Here is a 19,734-nt window from a genome sequence, read left to right as displayed (position 1 = left end):
TTTTAAAGTCACCATTGGCCTCATGGTGAAATCCCTGAGCGGTTTCCTTCCTCTCCGTCAACTGAGTTAGGAAGGACGCCTGTATCTTTGTAGTAACTGGGTGTATTGATACACCATCCAAAGTGTAATTAATAACTTCACCATGCTCAAATGGATATTCAATGTCTGCTTTTGTCATTTTTACCCATCTACCAATAGGTGCCCTTTGCAAGGCATTGGAAAACCTCCCTGGTCTTTGTGGTTGAATCTGTACTTGAAATGCACTGCTCGACTAAGGGATCTTATAGATAATTGTATGTGTGGGGTACAGAGATGAGGTAGTCATTCAAAAATCACATTTAACACTTATTGCACACAGAGTGAGTCCATGCAACTTATGTGACTTGTTAAGCACATTTTTACTCCAGAATTGATTTAGGCTTGCCATAAGAAAGGGGTTGAATAGTTTCACTCAAGACATTTCAGCTTTTCATTTTTAAATAAGTTGTAAACATTTCGAAAAACATAATTCCACTTTGACATTATGGGGTATCGTGTGTAGACCAGTGACAAAACAATCTACATTTAATCCATTTTAAACTCTGGCTGTAACACCCCACAATGTGGAAAAAGTCAGTGTGAATACTTTCTGAAGGCACTGTATATAATAGAATTACTTAGAATATAATATGTCATTATATTTCTATGCAAGCACCCATCTCTCAATAAACCAACGTAACACATCAGCTTTCTCACATTTAACTAAATAATCATGGCCCTCCAATCTTAGTGAGAAACTACTGACAATGCACCATCAATTGGCAGCGAGCTTGAAAGCCAATGATTTTATCCTATGGAGTTGGACAACTTACAGTGTAGCACTTGATGACATCAGAGACAGATGGACTCTCTTGTTGATGTAGACATTAGAGGGCAGCTTCATGGACACAGATTTGGCCTAGACGTTCCATGAGGAATCTCCTTTGAACATGCTCTTTAGTCTAGGTGGGCAGCTCCCGCTCAGCCCAGTCAAAGCTCTTCTCTGTCCTGGCACCACAATGGTGGAACCAGTCTCCCCGTGATGACAGGACAGAGTCCCTGCCCATCTTAAATCCTACCTCTTTAAAAAAAAAAAAAAAAAACTCTTAAATTACCCCCCCCCCACCCAAAACAAAAAATGATAAGCACTTGTCTTTTCCTACTAGCGCTGACTTTGGTGATAACTACTTTGTTGAGGGAAAGTGAACTTACTATGACTGTGGTATGTTGTTTTATGACCTAGCTATCTTAAGATGAATGCACTAGTGTAAGTCACTCTGGATAAGAGAGTCTGCTAAATGACTAATGTAAATGTATGTCTAGTACTAGGCTTAATCTGTGTCCAGTGGTGGCAGAAGTCCAGTGTACTTACACAGTGTGTGGTACGCTGTCCTGGGGTTTGTCTAACTGCTCAGGGAACAATGGGTGAGGTAGCTCTCCAATGGGGACACAGCCCAGAGACTTACTGATGGCGTGACTTAGCGTTTTAGCTGGAGACTTCTGTGAGAGGCAGAAACAAGACGGTGGACATCATATTCACTATTTTTTGTATCAGGGTTAGGGGTTCATTAGAATTGAATTCATTCAATTCAGGACATTCAGTCAATTCAGGAAATAAATGGAAATTCCAGTTTACTTCCTGAATTGATTGAAGTGAAATGGAATTGACCCCAACCCTGTCTGTTATAATGTGGGAACTGCTTATAGAGGTAGTGTAAACAGATGTATAGTAATTGACCATAACCGTTTCTAAAATACCCAGTTACATTATGCGATGCATAGTGTACCGAGAATTACATGGTTTCTTCATGCAGAATGGGACCAAATTCATAGTTTTCTTTGCTTTGTCATAGATGTTTTCTGACAATTGAAATAACCTTTTTCTACTTCTAAATATGCTCAGCCATTTCATTCTGGGCATGATGCCCTCAAAATAAAAGAATCGTTACTATCCTGATCGCAGGCACACACAGTTCAGGATTGGATTTGGAACCAGTGTAAATCATTTTCCCAGCTTCAATTTACATCACACTGATTGAAAATTGGGAGAATGCTAGCATTGGCATAGCTTTCAATTTAATTAGCTGAAATGAGTAAAAAGCCATAAATCTGAATATTTAAAAAGGTTAGTTCATGTAGAAACAAGCCCAATGCTCTGCTTATGCATGCTGGCGGCTATTGGATTGTCCGAGCGCAAAGGAAGGCTGAATCTTGGTATTCGATGAAACTATCATAACTTATCTTTGGTGTGTATAAGTGTGATTGTGGGATGTGGTCTCTTTCTCAATGGTCTGTCTCCTCTTTGCCTCCTCTCCTTCATTGTACTGACCTGAAAGAACTGAGCAGCTGAAAGCCAGTCTAATAATGAGTTTCCACCATATTGGTTTCACCTGTCCATTCTTTTTCCAACCAGTTCAGATGAATGGGAGGAGAAAAGGACAGGAGGGATTTTAATAACCAATTGAGATAGAGACTTTGTGGTTGCCGTGCCTACCCAAGAGGAGTGCTCCTTCATCTGATGCTGGTTGCTATGAGGACCGTTGGCATGGCCACGCCAGAAGCAGCTTTGACAGAGTTGGTAGCCATGGCACTGTTGGCACCGGTAACGGAACCCCATCATACTTTCACTCCGGCAATAAGAACATTCCACGGGATGGAAGGCTAGAGGAAACCACAGAGAAATGGTTAGTAGGTCACTGATGAAATGTTGATACAGTGAGACATAACATATAATATTTATTATAAGACATTTTAATAGCACATATATGCTTAAAAATAAGTTATAAAGCATTATACCTACAGGTTTTAAGTCTTACGATACAAATGCATAGATTAGAATGACTAATATTGCTGTTCGGCAAATTCACTGTGAAAATAAAGTCAAGGGAACTAATGACGGGAAACGTTACCATTTTCAACATTAGCAAGTCGGTGCATGAGAGGTAGCCACACGAGACACTGGGGAGGAGGATCTGCCATCAAAATGTCCAAAAACGTGTTCAGCAAGATCTTCTTCTATATTCAGTTAGACAGAGAATAACTTCTAAATACAAACACACCATTGGGCTCTGGTCAAAGTAATGCAGTATATAGGGAATAGAGCGGCATTTGGGACGTAACCCATAGTGAATGAAATGGACACCACTGCAAAAGGTCACCTTCAATAATAGATGAATGTGCCCTGCTTATTGAAGAGGACCTTTTGGAGTGATTTTCTCATGGTCTGTGGACTATATTTACAAGGTTCCTCCCTCATCCTATGTTCATATCTCTTTCTCTCTAAGTATATTATACATGTTGTATATTAGTTCAGTGAGAGAAACCCTCTTGGTATGTCCAACCTACCTGCTGAGGGAAGCATGTCCGTACGGAGTGTTCTGTGTATCCAAACGACGGGCCCTCGAACACAGCTGTGGGCAGCTTCAGAACTTCATGAAGAAACTGGTCAAACTTAGCAAAGGCCATCACACCATTAGAGTCAGAGATCTGGGAGAAGATACCTGAGAGAGAGAGAGAGAGAGAGAAAGAAAGAAAGAAAGAAAGAGAGAAAGGTGGTGAGTACACCAGATTGATGTACAGTACATCAGTTTACATACATCTACGCCATTTCTACAATGTATTGAATATGCGCTATGGATGATCCTTCTTTACACTTCCATCTTAAACTACAACAACGTTAGTGCCGGAAATGTGACTCAACAGCGTCCCTTTGTGTATAATTTATGCAACTGCGGACACTGTAGCCCAGGGGTTCTCAAAATTTGGGGCCACATACCCCTTTTGTTAAAGCAAATTCATCAGGAACCCCGTTTTAAAAATCAGAACACAAATCAAGTGAGATAAAAAAAAAATAGCATACAAGGAATTTTACTTAAGTCTCGGGCCCTGGAAAGGAACATTTTAAAGGCCTTCCTCTTGGCATTGGAGAGAACATCTTTCAGTTTCAAATTTTTCAAGCTAATATCCTACAATTAAAAAAAATACCACGAGGCAGAGAAAACGTTGCAGTTTTTAAGCTTAAATTACTTGGCCTTCAGAAAGTATTCACACCCCTTGACTTTTTCCACATTTGTTGTGTTACAATGTGGGATTAAAATTGATTTATAAAACAAATTGTCAACTGTCTACACAAAATACTCTGTCAAAGTGGAAGCAAAACTAACATTTGTAAAAGACTTAAGAAAAATAAAACACAAATATTTCTTGATTAGATAAGTATTTAACCCGAGTCAATCAATTTCACTTTTGGCAGTGATTACAGCTGTGAATTGTTGGGGAAGTCTAAGAGCTTTCCACACCTGGATTGTGCAACATATGCCCATTTATTATTTTCAAAATTCTTCAAGCTCTGTCAAATTGGTTGTTGACCATTGCTAGACAATCATTTTCAGGTCTTGCCCTATATTTAAGACGATTTAAGTCAAAACTGGAACTCGGCCACTCAGGAACATTCACTGTCTTCTTGGTAAGCAACCCCAGTGTAGATTTGGCCTTGTGTTTTATGTTCTCGTCCTGTTAAAAGATGAATTCATCTCCCAGTGTCTGGTGGAAAGCAGACTGAACCAGGGTTTCCTGTAGGATTCTGCCTGTGCTTAGCTCCATTTTTATTTATTTTTTATCCTGGAAAACTCCCCAGTCCAACGATTACAAGCATACCCATAACATGATGCAGCCACCACTATACTTGAAAATATGGAGAGTGGTACTCAGTATTGTATTTGCCCCAAACACAATACTTTGTATTTAGGACAAAAAGTGAATTGCTTTGCCATATTTTTGTAGTATTACTTTAATGCCTTGTCGCAAACAGGATCCATGTTTTGGAATATTTTTTATTCTGTACAGGCTTCCTTTTCACTCTGTCATTTAGGTTAGTATTATGGAGTAACTTCAATGTTATTGATCCTCAGTTCTCCTATCGCAGCCATTATACTTTGTTTTAAAGTCCCCATTGGCCTCATGGTGAAATCCCTGAGCGATTTCCTTCCTCTCTGGCAACGGAGTTAGGAAGGACGCCTGTATCTTTGTAGTGACTGGGTGCATTGATACAGCATCCAAAGTGTAATTAATAACTTCACCATGCTCAAAGGGATATTCAAGGTCTGCTTTTTAAAAATATTTTTACCCATCTACCAACAGGTGCCCTTCTTTGCGAGGCATTGGAAAACCTCCCTGGTCTTTGTGGTTGAATCTATATTTGAAATTCACTGCTTGACTGAGGGATTTAACAGATAATTTGTACGTGTGGGGTACAGAGATGAGGTAGTCATTAAACTATTATTGCACACAGAGTCCATGCAACTTATGTGACTTTTTCAGCTTTAAATGTTTTATTAATTAGTAAACATTGTAAATAAACATAATTCCACATTATGGGGTATTGCTTGTAGGCCAGTAACAAAAATATCAATGTTAATATCCCTGTGAGCCTCCCAGGCCCATGTTGCCCAGGGTTAAGAACAGAGTACTGTGGATACTAATATCCCTGTGAGCCTCCCAGGCCCATGTTGCCCAGGGTTAAGAACAGAGTACTGTGGATACTAATATCCCTGTGAGCCTCCCAGGCCCATGTTTCCCAGGGTTAAGAACAGAGTACTGTGGATACTAATATCCCTGTGAGCCTCCCAGGCCCATGTTGCCCAGGGTTAAGAACAGAGTACTGTGGATACTAATATCCCTGTGAGCCTCCCAGGCCCATGTTGCCCAGGGTTAAGAACAGAGTACTGTGGATACTAATATCCCTGTGAGCCTCCCAGGCCCATGTTGCCCAGGGTTAAGAACAGAGTACTGTGGATACTAATATCCCTGTGAGCCTCCCAGGCCCATGTTGCCCAGGGTTAAGAACAGAGTATTGTGGATACTAATATCCCTGTGAGCCTCCCAGGCCCATGTTGCCCAGGGTTAAGAACAGAGTACTGTGGATACTAATATCCCTGTGAGCCTCCCAGGCCCATGTTGCCCAGGGTTAGGAACATACATTGTCGATGAATAATATGACATTGTATTGTTTTCCATTAAACCCTCTAAATGTATTCCATGTGACCAACATGTCTAATATGTTGTTAGTAATATTAATTAAAATAAAATGAGAAAACCTTTTTTTTACATATAATTTTGAGATCTGGCCGCGGACGCAACTTTGAGTCCCCCCCCCCACTTTAAGAACCCCTGTTGTAGCCTACACGTATTCAAATGTCTCAAAGGATTTACTGTTGTCTGATACAAACTCATTTGCAAACTAAGCCATCAAATTAAAAAGTGTGACTACTGCAGAATAGAATTAACTGTCCTTTAGGTTGCTTTAACTGTAACCTCTACCCTGGGCTAAGTTCATGAAGATATACTTACAACGTAGTTTGTCCACTATTTTCCCTCCACACATAGTCGCCAACATGGACTTCATCGAGAAAATGCTCAGTTTCCCGTGGCCTTCACTAAACACACAAACAAACATTTTGGAAAATGTATCTATTCACAACTGAAACACACACACACACTCATCATACTGACAAAAGAGAAGCATCTTCCCCGTTCAATAAAGCAAGTACTTTTTTCCCATGATTTGCTAGCTTTAGCTTGTTGACCACAATATAGAACAAATAATTAATTAGCACTTCTGGATCCATCTTGACCATGTTGTCTGAAGGCCCAAAATCATTTGAAAGGGAGAGCTCACAGTTCAGTCCAGCATACTGATTACTTTAGTCCAGGTAGACACAGAACACTAATCTGATATATTTACAGTCTGGACTCCAACATTGCTCATCCTAATATTTCTAAATTAACTCCATTATTTTTAGATGTGTGTATTGTTAGATATTACTGCACTGTTGGAGCTAGGAACACAAGCATTTCGCTACACCCACAATAACATCTGCTAAATATATGTATTCCATAGTAAGGAATTATATATTGTGGGCCTCCCGAGTGGTGCAGCATCTCAGTGCTTGAGGCGTTACTACAGACCCGGGTTTGATCCCAGGCTGTGTCACAGCCGGCCGTGACTGGGAGACCCATGAGGCGGCAGCCAATTGGCCCAGCGTCGTCCGGGTTAGGGGAGGGTATGGCAGGCTGGGATTTCCTTGTCCCATCACACTCTAGCGACTCCTTGTGGCGGGCCAGGCGCCTGCAAGCTGACTCTGGTCACTCACTGGACGGTGTTTCCTCCGACACATTGGTGCGGCTGGCTTCCGGGTTAAGCGAGCAGTGTGGCTTGGCAAGGTCTTGTTTCGGAGGACGCATGGCTCTCGACCTTCGCCTCTCCCAAGTCCGTAGGGGAGTTGCAGAGATGGGACAAGACCTACCAATTGGATATCAAGAAAAAGGGATAAAAAAATAAAAATCTCTTGTTCTGAAAATAAGGTGTTGCACCATACTTAAATCTAGACATGTTCATGCACTTTTCATACAGCAGTTCAAAGCAAATGTATACACGTCACTCCTGCTCCCTCGGTCTACAAACCACCGGTCCTGGCAACCCACATTGCGCACACCTGGCAACCATCATTGCACACACCTGCTCCCTATGGTTACGCACACCTGGACTTCATCATGACCCTGATTACTCTCCCTTCATACAGCCCTCACCAACCTCAGTCATCAGGCAGTATTGGTTCGGTTTTTATGTCCAGACACTTCTCTTGTTCGGTAACTCCATGTTCGTTATTATTAAAAACTCACCATCTGCACCTGCTTCCTGACTCCCTGCATCAGCGTTACAACACAATGTACAAAACATTAAGAACACCTTCCTAATATTGAGTTGCACCCATTTTGCCCTCAGAACAGCCTCAATGTGTCAGGGCATGGACTCTACAAGGTGTCAAAAGCGTCCCATGTTGACTCCAATGCTTCCCACAGTTGTGTCAAGTTGTCTGGATGTCCTTTGGGTGGTGGACCATTCTTGATACACATGGGAAACCGTTGGGTGTGAAATACACAGCAGCATTGTAGTTCTTGACACAAACCAGTCTGCCTGGCACTTACTACCATACCCCGTTCAAAGGGACTTAAATATTGTCTTCCCATTCACCCTCTGAATGGCACACATGCACAATCCATGTCTCAAGGATTAAAAATCGTTCTTTAACCGGTCTCCTCCCCTTCATCTACACTGATTGAAGAGAATTTAACAGGTGACATCAATAAGGGATCATAGCTTTCACCTGGTCAGTCTGTAATGGATAGAGCAGATGTTCCTAATGTTTTGTACACTCAGTGTATACTGTATGTAATATTCTATATCTAATGTATATCCTGTGTCTAATGTTGTGCACCTGTCGTATGTAGCCACCATGAAGTTGAGGAGCAGACTGATGGACTGCTCTACGTTGATCTGGTGCATGGTGGGAAGACGCTTGTTGAGCTGGTAGTAGATGGAGGACACGATGGTCTCCAGTCTAGACACGTTAATCTCTGCGTTGTGGTCCATTGTGTTCAAACCGCTGTCACGGAACGCCTCGATCATGTTCCACACATCCACCAGGTGCACTGGGATAGGGGGAGGAGGGGAAAGATTGACAAAATAATAGATTTCTTCTAAAGTAACTAATTACGTTCAAGTGTACCGTATTTGAAACAAACATATGTGACATGGTTGTGTGTACAGCTCAATAAGTTAGGAGAGTAAGATCTTCAGTAAAGGAAACTAAAAGAGCCCGGCAGGCAGTAACTTACGGTTGCATCTTTTCTGCACGAATCTTAGCTTGCAGGCCGTCCTATAGGTTGATAGTCTGATGACGTCAAAGTTTTGTCCCCCTGATAACAATAAAAAGATGAATCAACAAACTAACACAACCACACAAAACCCACTGTATGGGGAAGGGGAATGTACTGTATAGTGTAACGTGTATGGATGTGAATGGCTTGTCTAAGACACAGCAGTGTGAATGATTAGTACTGGCTTTCCTCTGGAGATTTCACTCTCACACAGGCCATGTAGTGAAGGGGTTCTCAAACGTTTTGGGGACGGGTCCCCTTTTGTGATAGCAAATTCATCAGGGACCCCTTTATAAATCAGAACACAACTCAAGTCAGATAAAAATAGCATACAAGGAGTTCTACTATGACTTTGGCAGCGCAAGGCCGGATGGACCAAGTCTAGGGCCCTGGGAAAGACTATTTTAAAGGCTCTCTCTTGGCATCGGAGATACACTTTTGCAGTGTTCAAGAACATTTTTTGCAATGATACACATTTTGTCATGGGGAACACAAATTCCTTGTTGCAGCTTTAAAGCTAATATCCTGCAATTCTACACATTTTGCCATGAGGCAGAAAGAAAACTTTGACGTTTTAAAGCTTAAATTACAGTGCATTTACAGTTGAAGTCGGAAGTTTACATACACCTTAGCCAAATACATTTAAACTCAATTCCTGACATTTAATCCTAGTAAAAATTCCCTGTCTTAGGTCATTTAGGATCACCACTTTATTTTAAGAATGTGAAATATCAGAATAATAGAGTGATTTATTTCAGCTTTTATTTCTTTCATCACATTCCCAGTGGGTCAGAAGTTTACATACACTCAATTAGTATTTGGTAGCATTGCCTTTAAATTGTTTAACTTGGGTCAAACGTTTCAGGTAGCCTTCCACAAGCTTCCCACAATAAGTTGGGTGAATTTTGGCCCATTCCTCCTGACAGAGCTGGTGTAACTGAGTCATGTTTGTAGGATCCTTGATCGCACACGCCTTTTCAGTTCCGCCTACACATTTTCTATAGGATTGAGGTCAGGGCTTTGTGATGGCCACTCCAATACCTTGACTTTGTTGTCCTTAAGCCATTTTGCCACAACTTTGGAAGTATGCTTGGGGTCATTGTCAATTTGGAATCTCCATTTGCAACCAAGCTTTAACTTCCTGACTGATGTCTTGAGATGTTGCTTCAATATATGCACCAGTCCCTCCTGCAGCAAAGCATCCCCACAACATGATGCTGCCACCCCCGTGCTTCACGGTTGGGATGGTGCTCTTCGGCTTGCAAGCCTCCCCCTGTTTCCTCCAAACATAACGATGGTCATTACGGCCAAACAGTTCTATTTTTGTTTCATCAGACCAGAGGACATTTCTCCAAAAAGTGCAATCTTTGTCCCCGTGTGCAGTTGCAAACCGTAGTCTGGCTTTTTTATGGTGGTTTTGGAACAGTGGCTTCTTCCTTGCTCAGCGGCCTTTCAGGTTATGTCGATATAGGACTCCTTTTACTGTGGATATAGATACTTTTGTACCTGTTTCCTCCAACATCTTTACAAGGTCCTTTGCTGTTGTTCTGGGATTGATTTGCACTTTTCGCACCAAAGTACGTTCATCTCTAGGAGACAGAACGCATCTCCTTCCTGAGCGGTATGACGGCTGCGTGGTCCCATGGTGTTTATACTTGCATACTATTGTTTGTACAGATGAACGTGGTACCTTCAAGGGTTTGGAAATTGCTCCCAAGGATGAACCAGACTTGTGGAGGTCCACAATTCTTTTCTGGGGTCTTGGCTGATTTCTTTTGATTTTCCCATGATGTCAAGCAAAGAGGCACTGAGTTTGAAGGTAGGCCTTGAAATACATCCACAGGTACACCTCCAATTGACTCAAATGATGTCAATTAGCCTATAAGAAGCTTTTTAAGCCATGACATCATTTTCTGGAATTTTCCAAGCTGTTTAAAGGCACAGTCAACTTAGTGTATGTAAACTTCTGACCCACTGGAATTGTGATACAGTGAATTATAAGTGAAATAATCTGTCTGTAAACAATTGTTGTAAAAATTACTTGTGTCATGCACAAAGTAGATGTCCTAAACGACTTGCCAGAACTATAGTTTGTTAACAATACATTTGTGGGAGTGGTTGAAAAACGAGTTTTAATGACTCCAACCTAAGTGTATGTAAACTCCCGACTTGAACTGTATGTGAAAAGTAAATCATTTGGGGGAATACAAGAACTACTGAGTTGAGAAATGTATAATTGGTGGAGTAACTGTGGATACCAATATCCCTGTGAGCCTCCCATGCCCATGTTGCCCAGGGTTAAGAACATACATTGTAGATTAGGCAGGTAGCCTAGTGGTTGGGGCGTTGGACTATTAACCAAAAGGTTGCAAGATCAAATCCCGAGCTGACAAGGTAAAAATCTGTCGTTCTGCCCCTGAACAAGGCAGTTCCTAGGCCGTCAATGAAAATAAGAATTTGTTCTTAACTGACTTGCTTAGTAAAATAAAATTAATAATGTTACATTTTATTGTATTACACCCTCTAAACTTATTCCACGGATCCCTTAGCCAAGATTTGTTTAATCTGCTGTTGCTAATGTAAATATATGTATTTGGAGGTCTTGCCTCGGACCTCCTGCAGTACCTCTGCAGACCCACTTTGAGAATCTCTGATGTAGAGGGGAATGTACAGTATAATGCTTTACTGTGCACAGCAGATTATAACAGAGTGTAAATGAATAGTAATGGTTTGGCTCTGGAGCTCTGTCTACTTACTCATCTCTATGAAGAGTTGTCTCCTCTCCACCATGGCTTTGCCTCGTTTACTGCGTTCTTCTATCATTCTGGGGGGGAATACCACAACAGGCATTAAGCACGCATTACCTTCTCACTACGTAATTACATCATCATTGTAGACAATATACATTATCGGTCTTCTCTGCCCTCTATCATTCTGGGGAAAGAATACAGCAAGCATTACTACCTACTCACTAAGTAATTGCATAATTATTGTATACATTAGACATATTACTCATTCTTAGGGAAATAAAAACAGCAAGCATGCATTACCTACTCCTTACTTAATTACATACCTGTAATCACTATACATCATTGTAACCATTGTATACATTATCAAGGTACATTCAAGTTAAAGCAGTAGTGTAAAATATGAATCTAACTGATCCTGTATACTCTATACATTCATCACTCTAAGTATTTATATATCATATGGAATGTTATATCATGTACAACACATATTCTCTTAGAGAAAAAGGGTTCTTTGGATGTCCCCATAGGAGAACCCTTTGAAGAACCCGTTTTGGTTCCAGGTAGAACCCTTTCTGTGGACCCAAAAAGGGTTATTCAAAGGGTTTTCCTAAAAAAGGTATAGATCTGTAATTCTTCCATTGAAAGCAAGTCTAAGAAGCGGTAGAGCTGTTCTATGTGTGCTATTTCGATGTTTCCAGTTCTTAAGTTTTGTTTTTGCGTCCTATACATTCGGTTTTGTACACCAGCTTCAAACAGCTGAAAATACAATATTTTGGGTTATTGAAAAATATATTTCACAGCAGTTTAGATGGTACAATGATTATCAACACATTGAGAATACATTGTCACATAAAGTGAAATTAGGCAAACTATTAAGATATTTAGCAACCAGGAAATGATGGAACGATTTCTACATATTGCACCTTTAAGAAAAAGTTAACTTAATCTACTGATGATTTTGTCAGATAAAAATCCCAGAGGTATTTATTTACCTGTCGCTGCCTGAATATTAAACAAAGTGAAGCATTAACTGCTGCTGCTCCTGTGGAGAGAAGAACAATTATAGACAGTTAGCTAGTTGGTTCCTTAATATTCTGTGTGTCTGTTATGCTCGGTAGTAGGATAAGCGGTCCTTCTAGACAAAATGGGTTTGACTTTTAAATTAGTCATTAACACCCTCCCTTCAAGGACTTGATGAACTCTACAAAACATGTTTGTTTTTTTTTTTGGGGGGGGGGGGGGGTTCTTCCCGCAAAGGGGAACACACTTGAGTTCTCCTGCTGTCTCTTTATAGTGCACTACAGGGCCCATAGGGCACTGGTCAAAAGTAGTGCACTTTATAGGGAATAGGGTGCCATTTGGGGGACACACATCCTGTCTGTACCCTACAAATGATAATTCTCCATGACATCGCCACTCAGCTAAGACCTGTGGATGAATGGTCCCGAAAGCCAGCCATTAGTGCAGATAGAGGAGACACTTAATGATGATACACAGAACACATTACAACTATTCAATGATTGGTTCTGAAACCTGGGAAATGGCACGATAGGCTTGGATGGTACCAGACCTGGGTTCAAATACAATTTGAAATAGTTTTAAATACTTGCAGTGTTTCCTCTCGCTTGCCTGGAGTGACAGGTGGATGAGGCTTGCACTGTTGGAACTTTTCTATTGGTTCAATTCAACAAGGTAAGCTCAATGAAACCCAGAAAGTATCGGAAATGATTTCAAATAGTATTTGAACTCAGATGTGCTTGGCTGGCAGAGGGCTCTATTCAAATACAGTATCAACATCCCATCAGACCAGCCAGAGATCTTCATCAGCTGAACGCGAGCAGTCAGTGCTTGCATACCCAATGGCACCCTATTCCCTTTATAGTGCACTACTTTAGACCAGAGCCCTATGGGGATAGCGTGCCATTTGGGGCACAGTCAGTGAAGCCAAGCCAAGGTTGAACCCTCAGGAACTCTGTTGACATGGCCTTTATATGCCTCCCTTCTTACTCGTGTAGCTGGACAGCCCTAGTTTCCAGTCCCATAAAGCTATTGATATACAGATAAAATATAATAAACATCATAATAATAAGAAATTGTTGTCCATATAATGTGCAATAAAGGGTTGTTAGATAATTGATTATGACATGTAGTAGATAGTATGTAGAATGGAAGAAAACACCAGCTGTGCTCAGGAGGGAAACTAACAGAAGCAAGTCAGCAGTAATTGTACAATGGCCCTCTGTAATATTCAAATATACAGTAGACCTACTGAAGACTAAGCTTGTCTGAGCTTCTCATATGTAGGCAACTAAGACCCTGAATGAGAAAGTGGATACCAAAACAAATAACTTTTGATGATATTGAGGAAAATGTCAAGCCTTGATTGGCCATTGTGAAATGTAATATAACTTAATAGGATATCAGAGCCTGACTGAACTCTTGTGGGCAGACCAGACATAATACACAATATTTGGTTCTGGGAGGCTGACAATATAGTTTGATAAATCATTGAAAGGCTTCTTAAATTGCACCTGTAGGCATTAAAAGTCAAGTAGCCTAATGAACTTTAGATACTATATGTTGGATCATTAGTCACTTCTGAGTACAGTGGTGACAGGCCTGCAGGTGCACATTCATCAAATACCATTAATTACTGAGGTAAAGACAGATTCAGATTGGATATTCGACTGTAGTTTTCTTTACGTCCACCAACCGTAGTTAGGGACCGTCAATATAGTGACAAATCAATTTTTAATAGCTCTTTAACCGTTACGCCTAAAACTTTAAAAACTGGTTCTAGCTAACCCAATGGCATAGACACACATTGCACACACTTATTTTTTCGACTTACATCTCGTACTATTTAAAATGATTTATTTACATTTTTGAATTTCAATAGCTCCTTGGTCATGTGACCTACTGACTTCAAACAAGGTTCAGAATGTACACAGTGGGCCTACACATTGCGCACCATTTAATTTGTCCATTTTCATCTCACACAATTGTACATGAATTTTCAATGTTTCTAATTTCAATAGCTCCTTGGTCATGTGACCTACTGACCTCAAACAAGGTTCAGAATGTCTACTGACTATCCTTGTATATTGCACACCCTTTAGGTTTGTACATTTTTCATCTCACACGATTGACGTCAAACTACTTTCCGAATGTCCACGCACTGGCGGAAACGGGCGCTGCTAGGCATCCAGTGCGGTAACGCGACTGATCCTGGGGGAAGCTGGCAGGAGCCCCGGGGAGAGTTCTCTTTTCTTCGTGAAGGGCAGGGCACCCTGGAATGGGTTCGCCACGAGAGAGGAACCCAAGCCCTGGAAAGCGTTGCGGTTTTGGCGGCGTCCGGTGAGCTCTCCCTGGCCCTTAAAAATCTGGGAGAGAGGGTGTAAATCTCACGCCGGGCCGTACCCATATCCGCAGCAGGTCTCCAAGGTGAACAGCCTCTGGCATGTTATAACAATGTAGGTAAGGGAAGTTGGCAAAAAAGATCCGTAACCTCGGGATAAGGATTGGCTCTCAGGGCTGAGTCGGTCGGGCTTGGGTGAGAAACGGGGCTGGGCTCGAGCCGCGGCTGGGGGAGCAGTTGTTCTGTCTCCCTCCTTTCGCCACCATTGGAAGTTCGTTGTACGGCCCATCTCGCGGTCTCTCGTGGGTGGTCTCGCAAGGGGCTGCATGCGGGGGTTTGTCGGGGTGGTGTCCGTCGGCGGGCCGAAGGCGGACCGGTGGGGGGTTGAGTCCAGCAGCCAACCGCGGCAACTTTGAATGCACGTCGGGCCCTTCTCGCGGATCTCCCCAGCTACGGCGTTCGCCGGCCCCACACATTGTAGGTCGGGAAGGTCTCCTCTACACTCACTAGAGTTGAGGCGGAGTAAACCTATTGGCCCCACAGTGATAGGGCATTGCATGGATCTGGCTCATGCCCTACGAAGTGGGGAGAGGTATCTCCAGCTTGTCTGGGGAGGGAGGCCTACGTCTGATGTGGGTAGTAAATGGACGCAAGAAGCCTAGGTTCCCACTGGGCACGGGTCACTGAATGTCAACTTGATGAAATTCAAACGAGTGTACCCACGGTCGCACTCAAATCACCCGTGGGGTGACTGTGACCCCCTCATGTCAAAGTGAGGAATATCGATGAAGCGCTGGTAAAGGTGGTCCCGGAGGGCTGGCTGGGCAAGCAAATTATTGAAAGGGGATGATTTTTTTGGGGACAAACTAAAGGGTGTGCAATGTGTAGGCCCGCTGAGAGTACATTCTGATCCTTGTTTGAAGTCAGTAGGTCACATGACCAAGGAGCTATTGAAATTAGAATGTTGGAAAAATCCATGTAAAAACGTGTGAGTTGAAAACGGACAAACCAAAGGCTGTGCAATATATAAGGGCAGTCCGTGTACATTCTGAACCTTGTTTGAGGTCTGTAGGTCACACGACCAAGGAGCTATTGAAATTCGAGAATAAAAAACGTTTGTACTAACTAATCCAACTAGGAATACAAAATGCGGCTCACATTTACACGTTTATTAGCTTTGCAAAGCAAAGTAATTTATTTGACACTTATTTGGAGTGTGTGGCTCAAGTGGTTTGAAAGCTATTGAGGTTTGAAAGCGCAAATATGCGTCGAATATCCAACCTGAAACTGGCTTTACCTTGATCATTAAATGACATGTACAGATATATGGGCTTAGGCTACAAGCCATCATAAAGTTAAGCAGTGGTTATTATGATAATGATCGTAGTGATGGTGATTGCACACTGATTACACTATCACTCGTATTTTATGTAACAGCGAGTCACCAAAACGTATGCTATGACGCTGGAAAGTTGTCACGCTCAACTGCGCTACCGAGTTAGACGCAACTGGAAGTCATGGTTTTCAATGAGAGTACCACGGTAAATACCTCTACGGCTGGCTGTGAACGCTGTCAGCCGCCAAGGTAGACGAGGCTTGCCGCCAGAGTTGAAATATTTCAACTGTAGCGTTTTTTTTCTACCGGATGTTGATTTGCACTGTTTGTTTACTGAAATCAACATAGATACAGTCCTGCTAGATTGCTTTTGCTGTCAAACGCAGGATAAATTCAGGCTTAAGATGTTTTTGGTAAACCAGCGCTTGGTCAGAAAAATATGTTGGTGCAAACAATGTTCTACTCCAAAACATAGCAAAGCGACATCTGTTTCTGAAAAACGCATATATATATATATATATATATATATATAAAAAAATAAAAAAAAATTGTTGGGTGTCATCGTCTAAAATACCCCTAATTTATAAGACTTTTAATTTCTGATCGATTATGGTCGGACCCGGCCCTGTCAAGCCACACTAGCCCTGCTTATAACGTTAGCTTGGGCAGAGATATCAGAGACAGGAGATCCCATTGGCCAATGAACCTGCGAAACGTTTAACGCCCTACTCAGCATACCAATCGGTGTCACGTTGTCATGCCAGGTACCACGGTTGCTAAGCCTATCGTCATTCAACCCCTGTCAGGTTTCCAAAGCTATACGATATTACAAAGAACAAGATAATTATCTCAAATCTCGGAAAATATTTGTCATGTTATACTTCTTGTTGGGTTTTTGAGCTAGTGCCCAATTGACTCCCATTCAGTCCTTGGAGAGTCCTCCTTGTTCCAGAATGCAACGCGCGGCCCATTGCCGACGTCTGGGCAACGTTCACAATGGACGTTAATCCAATTCCAACGGAGAGTCCCGTCTCCTCAACAGTATCTGTGGCTCGGGGCAAAAGGCCTACTAGCTAGCTGGTTTAGTTCGTTAACTAGCTAGTTATTTTCCTGAATGGAAGTTCGATTTTAATAGGAGAACAACACGTGGCTGCCTAAGTAATACCATTGCTAAGAATATTGACAATTATTGCAGTTTCTGCTCATTGTTTTCAGGCTGTTTGCATTGGTGTTAGCTAGGTACCCCCAATAAGTTGCTAAAAACATCTGCATCAAAGATATGTGAGTGACTTTGTCATACTGCAAACCGAAGTCAACGTAGCAGAGAAACAAGTTTCCAAACGGTTATCAATGTTAACAAAATCCTTGATTATTCTGTATTTTGACTAGCTAGGATGAATCAGGTGCAACTGTTTGGGATATGGCTGGCAGATGCTGCAATCTTTTCTCCCCGTGTCTGGTCGCATGTCGGGAAAAATGTTGCACTACTTAGCTAACATTTCAGATCCTGGTTTTATTTCAAATGCTCACACAGACGTTTTCCCATTCGATCGAACAAATTATGGTTTATTACCAACGCGGTACTGTAAACACATCGTGACCTGTGTGTGCTTGGTTGCAGACTTTAACAGTGCTACAACCATAGTGCTTGCGCATGCAAATTCAGCGCACAAGACAGTCTAAAATATAATTTTGTTATTTGACTCTTCAAAATAAAAGATTATTTGATACGTCAATTTGTGTTATGAGGTGTATCTTTGACACAAAAATACCCAAACTGCGCTCCATAGATGACGGTGATGATCACACGCCAAACGGCTTGAGCTATATCATTTTTTTTTTGTCATTTTAGCAGACACTCTTATCCAGAGCGACGTACAGTAGTGAATGCATACATTTCAATTCATTTCATACATTTTTTTTGTCCTTATCTGCATTATTAGGCATATCAGCGTTTTTAATATAAGGTCAAAGAGAAATGCAAATACATGGATGATAGTAGGCCTACCGCCAAGCATTACGTCATTCCACGGGTTGCTTTTTCAATGAATGAACTCAAGCGCGTCAGCCTCTATAGGAGCATCACAGCACACAGTAAAATAATAAATGTGTCAGTAGAATAACGCAGTGATATATCTACCGCACCTTGCCGAGTAGGTAGCCTAGCCATTAAGTGAGTCAAAATACGGAGGACTAGGGTTTATAGGGCTCGAAAAGCGAAAACATCATCCACGCTCTCGGTGACGAATCATTAGCTTTACAAGACTTTATGCGTCTCAGATCTGGAAGAAACCGAACGACCTACGCGGCCATATTGCTGTTTTTAACTCCCTATTTACCTTGTTTCCGCAATATGAGTGTGTCGTGTGATGCATCTTAAAGGAATATGCGATATGATAATGTACCCTAAATATCTACCCAAATAAATGTGTAGTAGCCTAATTTAGATGTGCCTTCTCCACTCTATAGGCTATTTAAATGAGAATTATACATATAATTATCCTTACCAGTTTGAAAATCACGCAAGTTACGTTTATAGCGTCAACATCAGATGAAGAGGATATAAGTAGTCAGGATATTTCCTTCGTGAATCATCGCTGCACTCAAGTCTCACCTGTCTGTCCGCATTCGTTCGTTATTGCTGTCCGACCAATGCAAAACGACTGATATTATATACAAACTGTACCTTATCCAATGCGTTTCCTGTTTCATAGCCTACGACTCAGAATTACGGTGGTGGCACAGATAGAACAATGAGACACATATATCACCGGATGTATAAATGTGAAGCATCCGGTTGGCGTTTCCACTCACTACCAAATATGGTGATGAGAGGAAACCCGGTGGCCAGCAGTAGGAGACTTTACCCTTTGCCAAAGTCTGTAAAAATGCCGTTGTTTAGGGCGAATTTAGTTACTGAACACGCGCACTTCACACAGTAGGAACAGGCTAGAACGCACGAATAGAATCTCACTAGCTCGTGCTTGGCTCTGCCCACTGTGATTCATTGGAAACGACAGGCTCTGGTCTATCTTGTGTTAGTTATAAAAATCTTCGGTGGTGGCGTCTCATAAAAATGTACGAGCGCCGCGCTCTCTCCTCAGCATCATGAACAACCGAACACCCGAGGACAGCAAGATGGGGCTGCGCGCGCATCACACAGCGTAGAGGGCGCACAGTAAACACCCCTCACGACCCAGGTTTGTTGATATATTTTATATGCATAATAATTATATGATATATTGGATAGTCAGCAGGTATGTTACAACATTCCAATCAACAATATACTTTCTCTGTAGCATATTTTTTTTCATGTGTAATATGGAAACAACATGCATCTGAACTGGGGATTGTATCTCTTCTTAGTGGAGTATGAAAAAGATGAGGCAGGTGTAAAAGCCTACTGTCGTAATGTGATGTGGTACTGAGAGTATGCCTATTGTGTAAGTTGTACTAGTATTAGAGTAGAGTCACATAACAGTTACAGCCAGAAGAGTATGCTCCACCCATGAGTCTGGTTCCTCTCTTGGTTTCCTCCTAGGTCCCTTCCATCT

General features: G+C 41.8%; 1 protein-coding gene across 25 annotated transcripts in view; it reads right to left on the bottom strand.

Moving 5' to 3' along the window:
• LOC106611333 (dystrobrevin beta) overlaps positions 1–18,962 on the bottom strand; it is a 56,734-nt gene extending 37,772 nt beyond the window's left edge. For 10 of the 25 annotated variants that reach the window (XM_014211446.2, XM_014211454.2, XM_014211455.2 and 7 more), the window contains exons 1-9: positions 18,795–18,942; positions 11,493–11,560; positions 8,695–8,775; positions 8,295–8,508; positions 6,367–6,452; positions 3,364–3,518; positions 2,928–3,033; positions 2,513–2,679; positions 1,391–1,518 (exon numbers count right to left, since the gene is read on the bottom strand). In XM_014211446.2, the coding sequence (XP_014066921.2) occupies positions 1,391–1,518; positions 2,513–2,679; positions 2,928–3,033; positions 3,364–3,518; positions 6,367–6,452; positions 8,295–8,508; positions 8,695–8,775; positions 11,493–11,560; positions 18,795–18,892 (1,103 nt within the window). In that variant the 5' untranslated portion in view covers positions 18,893–18,942. Of the gene's footprint in view, positions 1–851; positions 1,100–1,390; positions 1,519–2,512; positions 2,680–2,927; positions 3,034–3,363; positions 3,519–6,366; positions 6,453–8,294; positions 8,509–8,694; positions 8,776–11,492; positions 11,561–12,478; positions 12,529–18,325; positions 18,518–18,687 lie in introns of those variants that run through there. The other 15 variants (XM_045723633.1, XM_045723640.1, XM_045723641.1 and 12 more) reach the window with 14 other exon arrangements.
• Positions 18,963–19,734: the final 772 nt, after the last annotated feature.

Source organism: Salmo salar, chromosome ssa09 (genome assembly GCF_905237065.1).
Source record: "Salmo salar chromosome ssa09, Ssal_v3.1, whole genome shotgun sequence".
NCBI classification, from domain to species: domain Eukaryota; kingdom Metazoa; phylum Chordata; class Actinopteri; order Salmoniformes; family Salmonidae; genus Salmo; species Salmo salar.
This window is presented reverse-complemented; position numbering and strand designations above follow the sequence as displayed.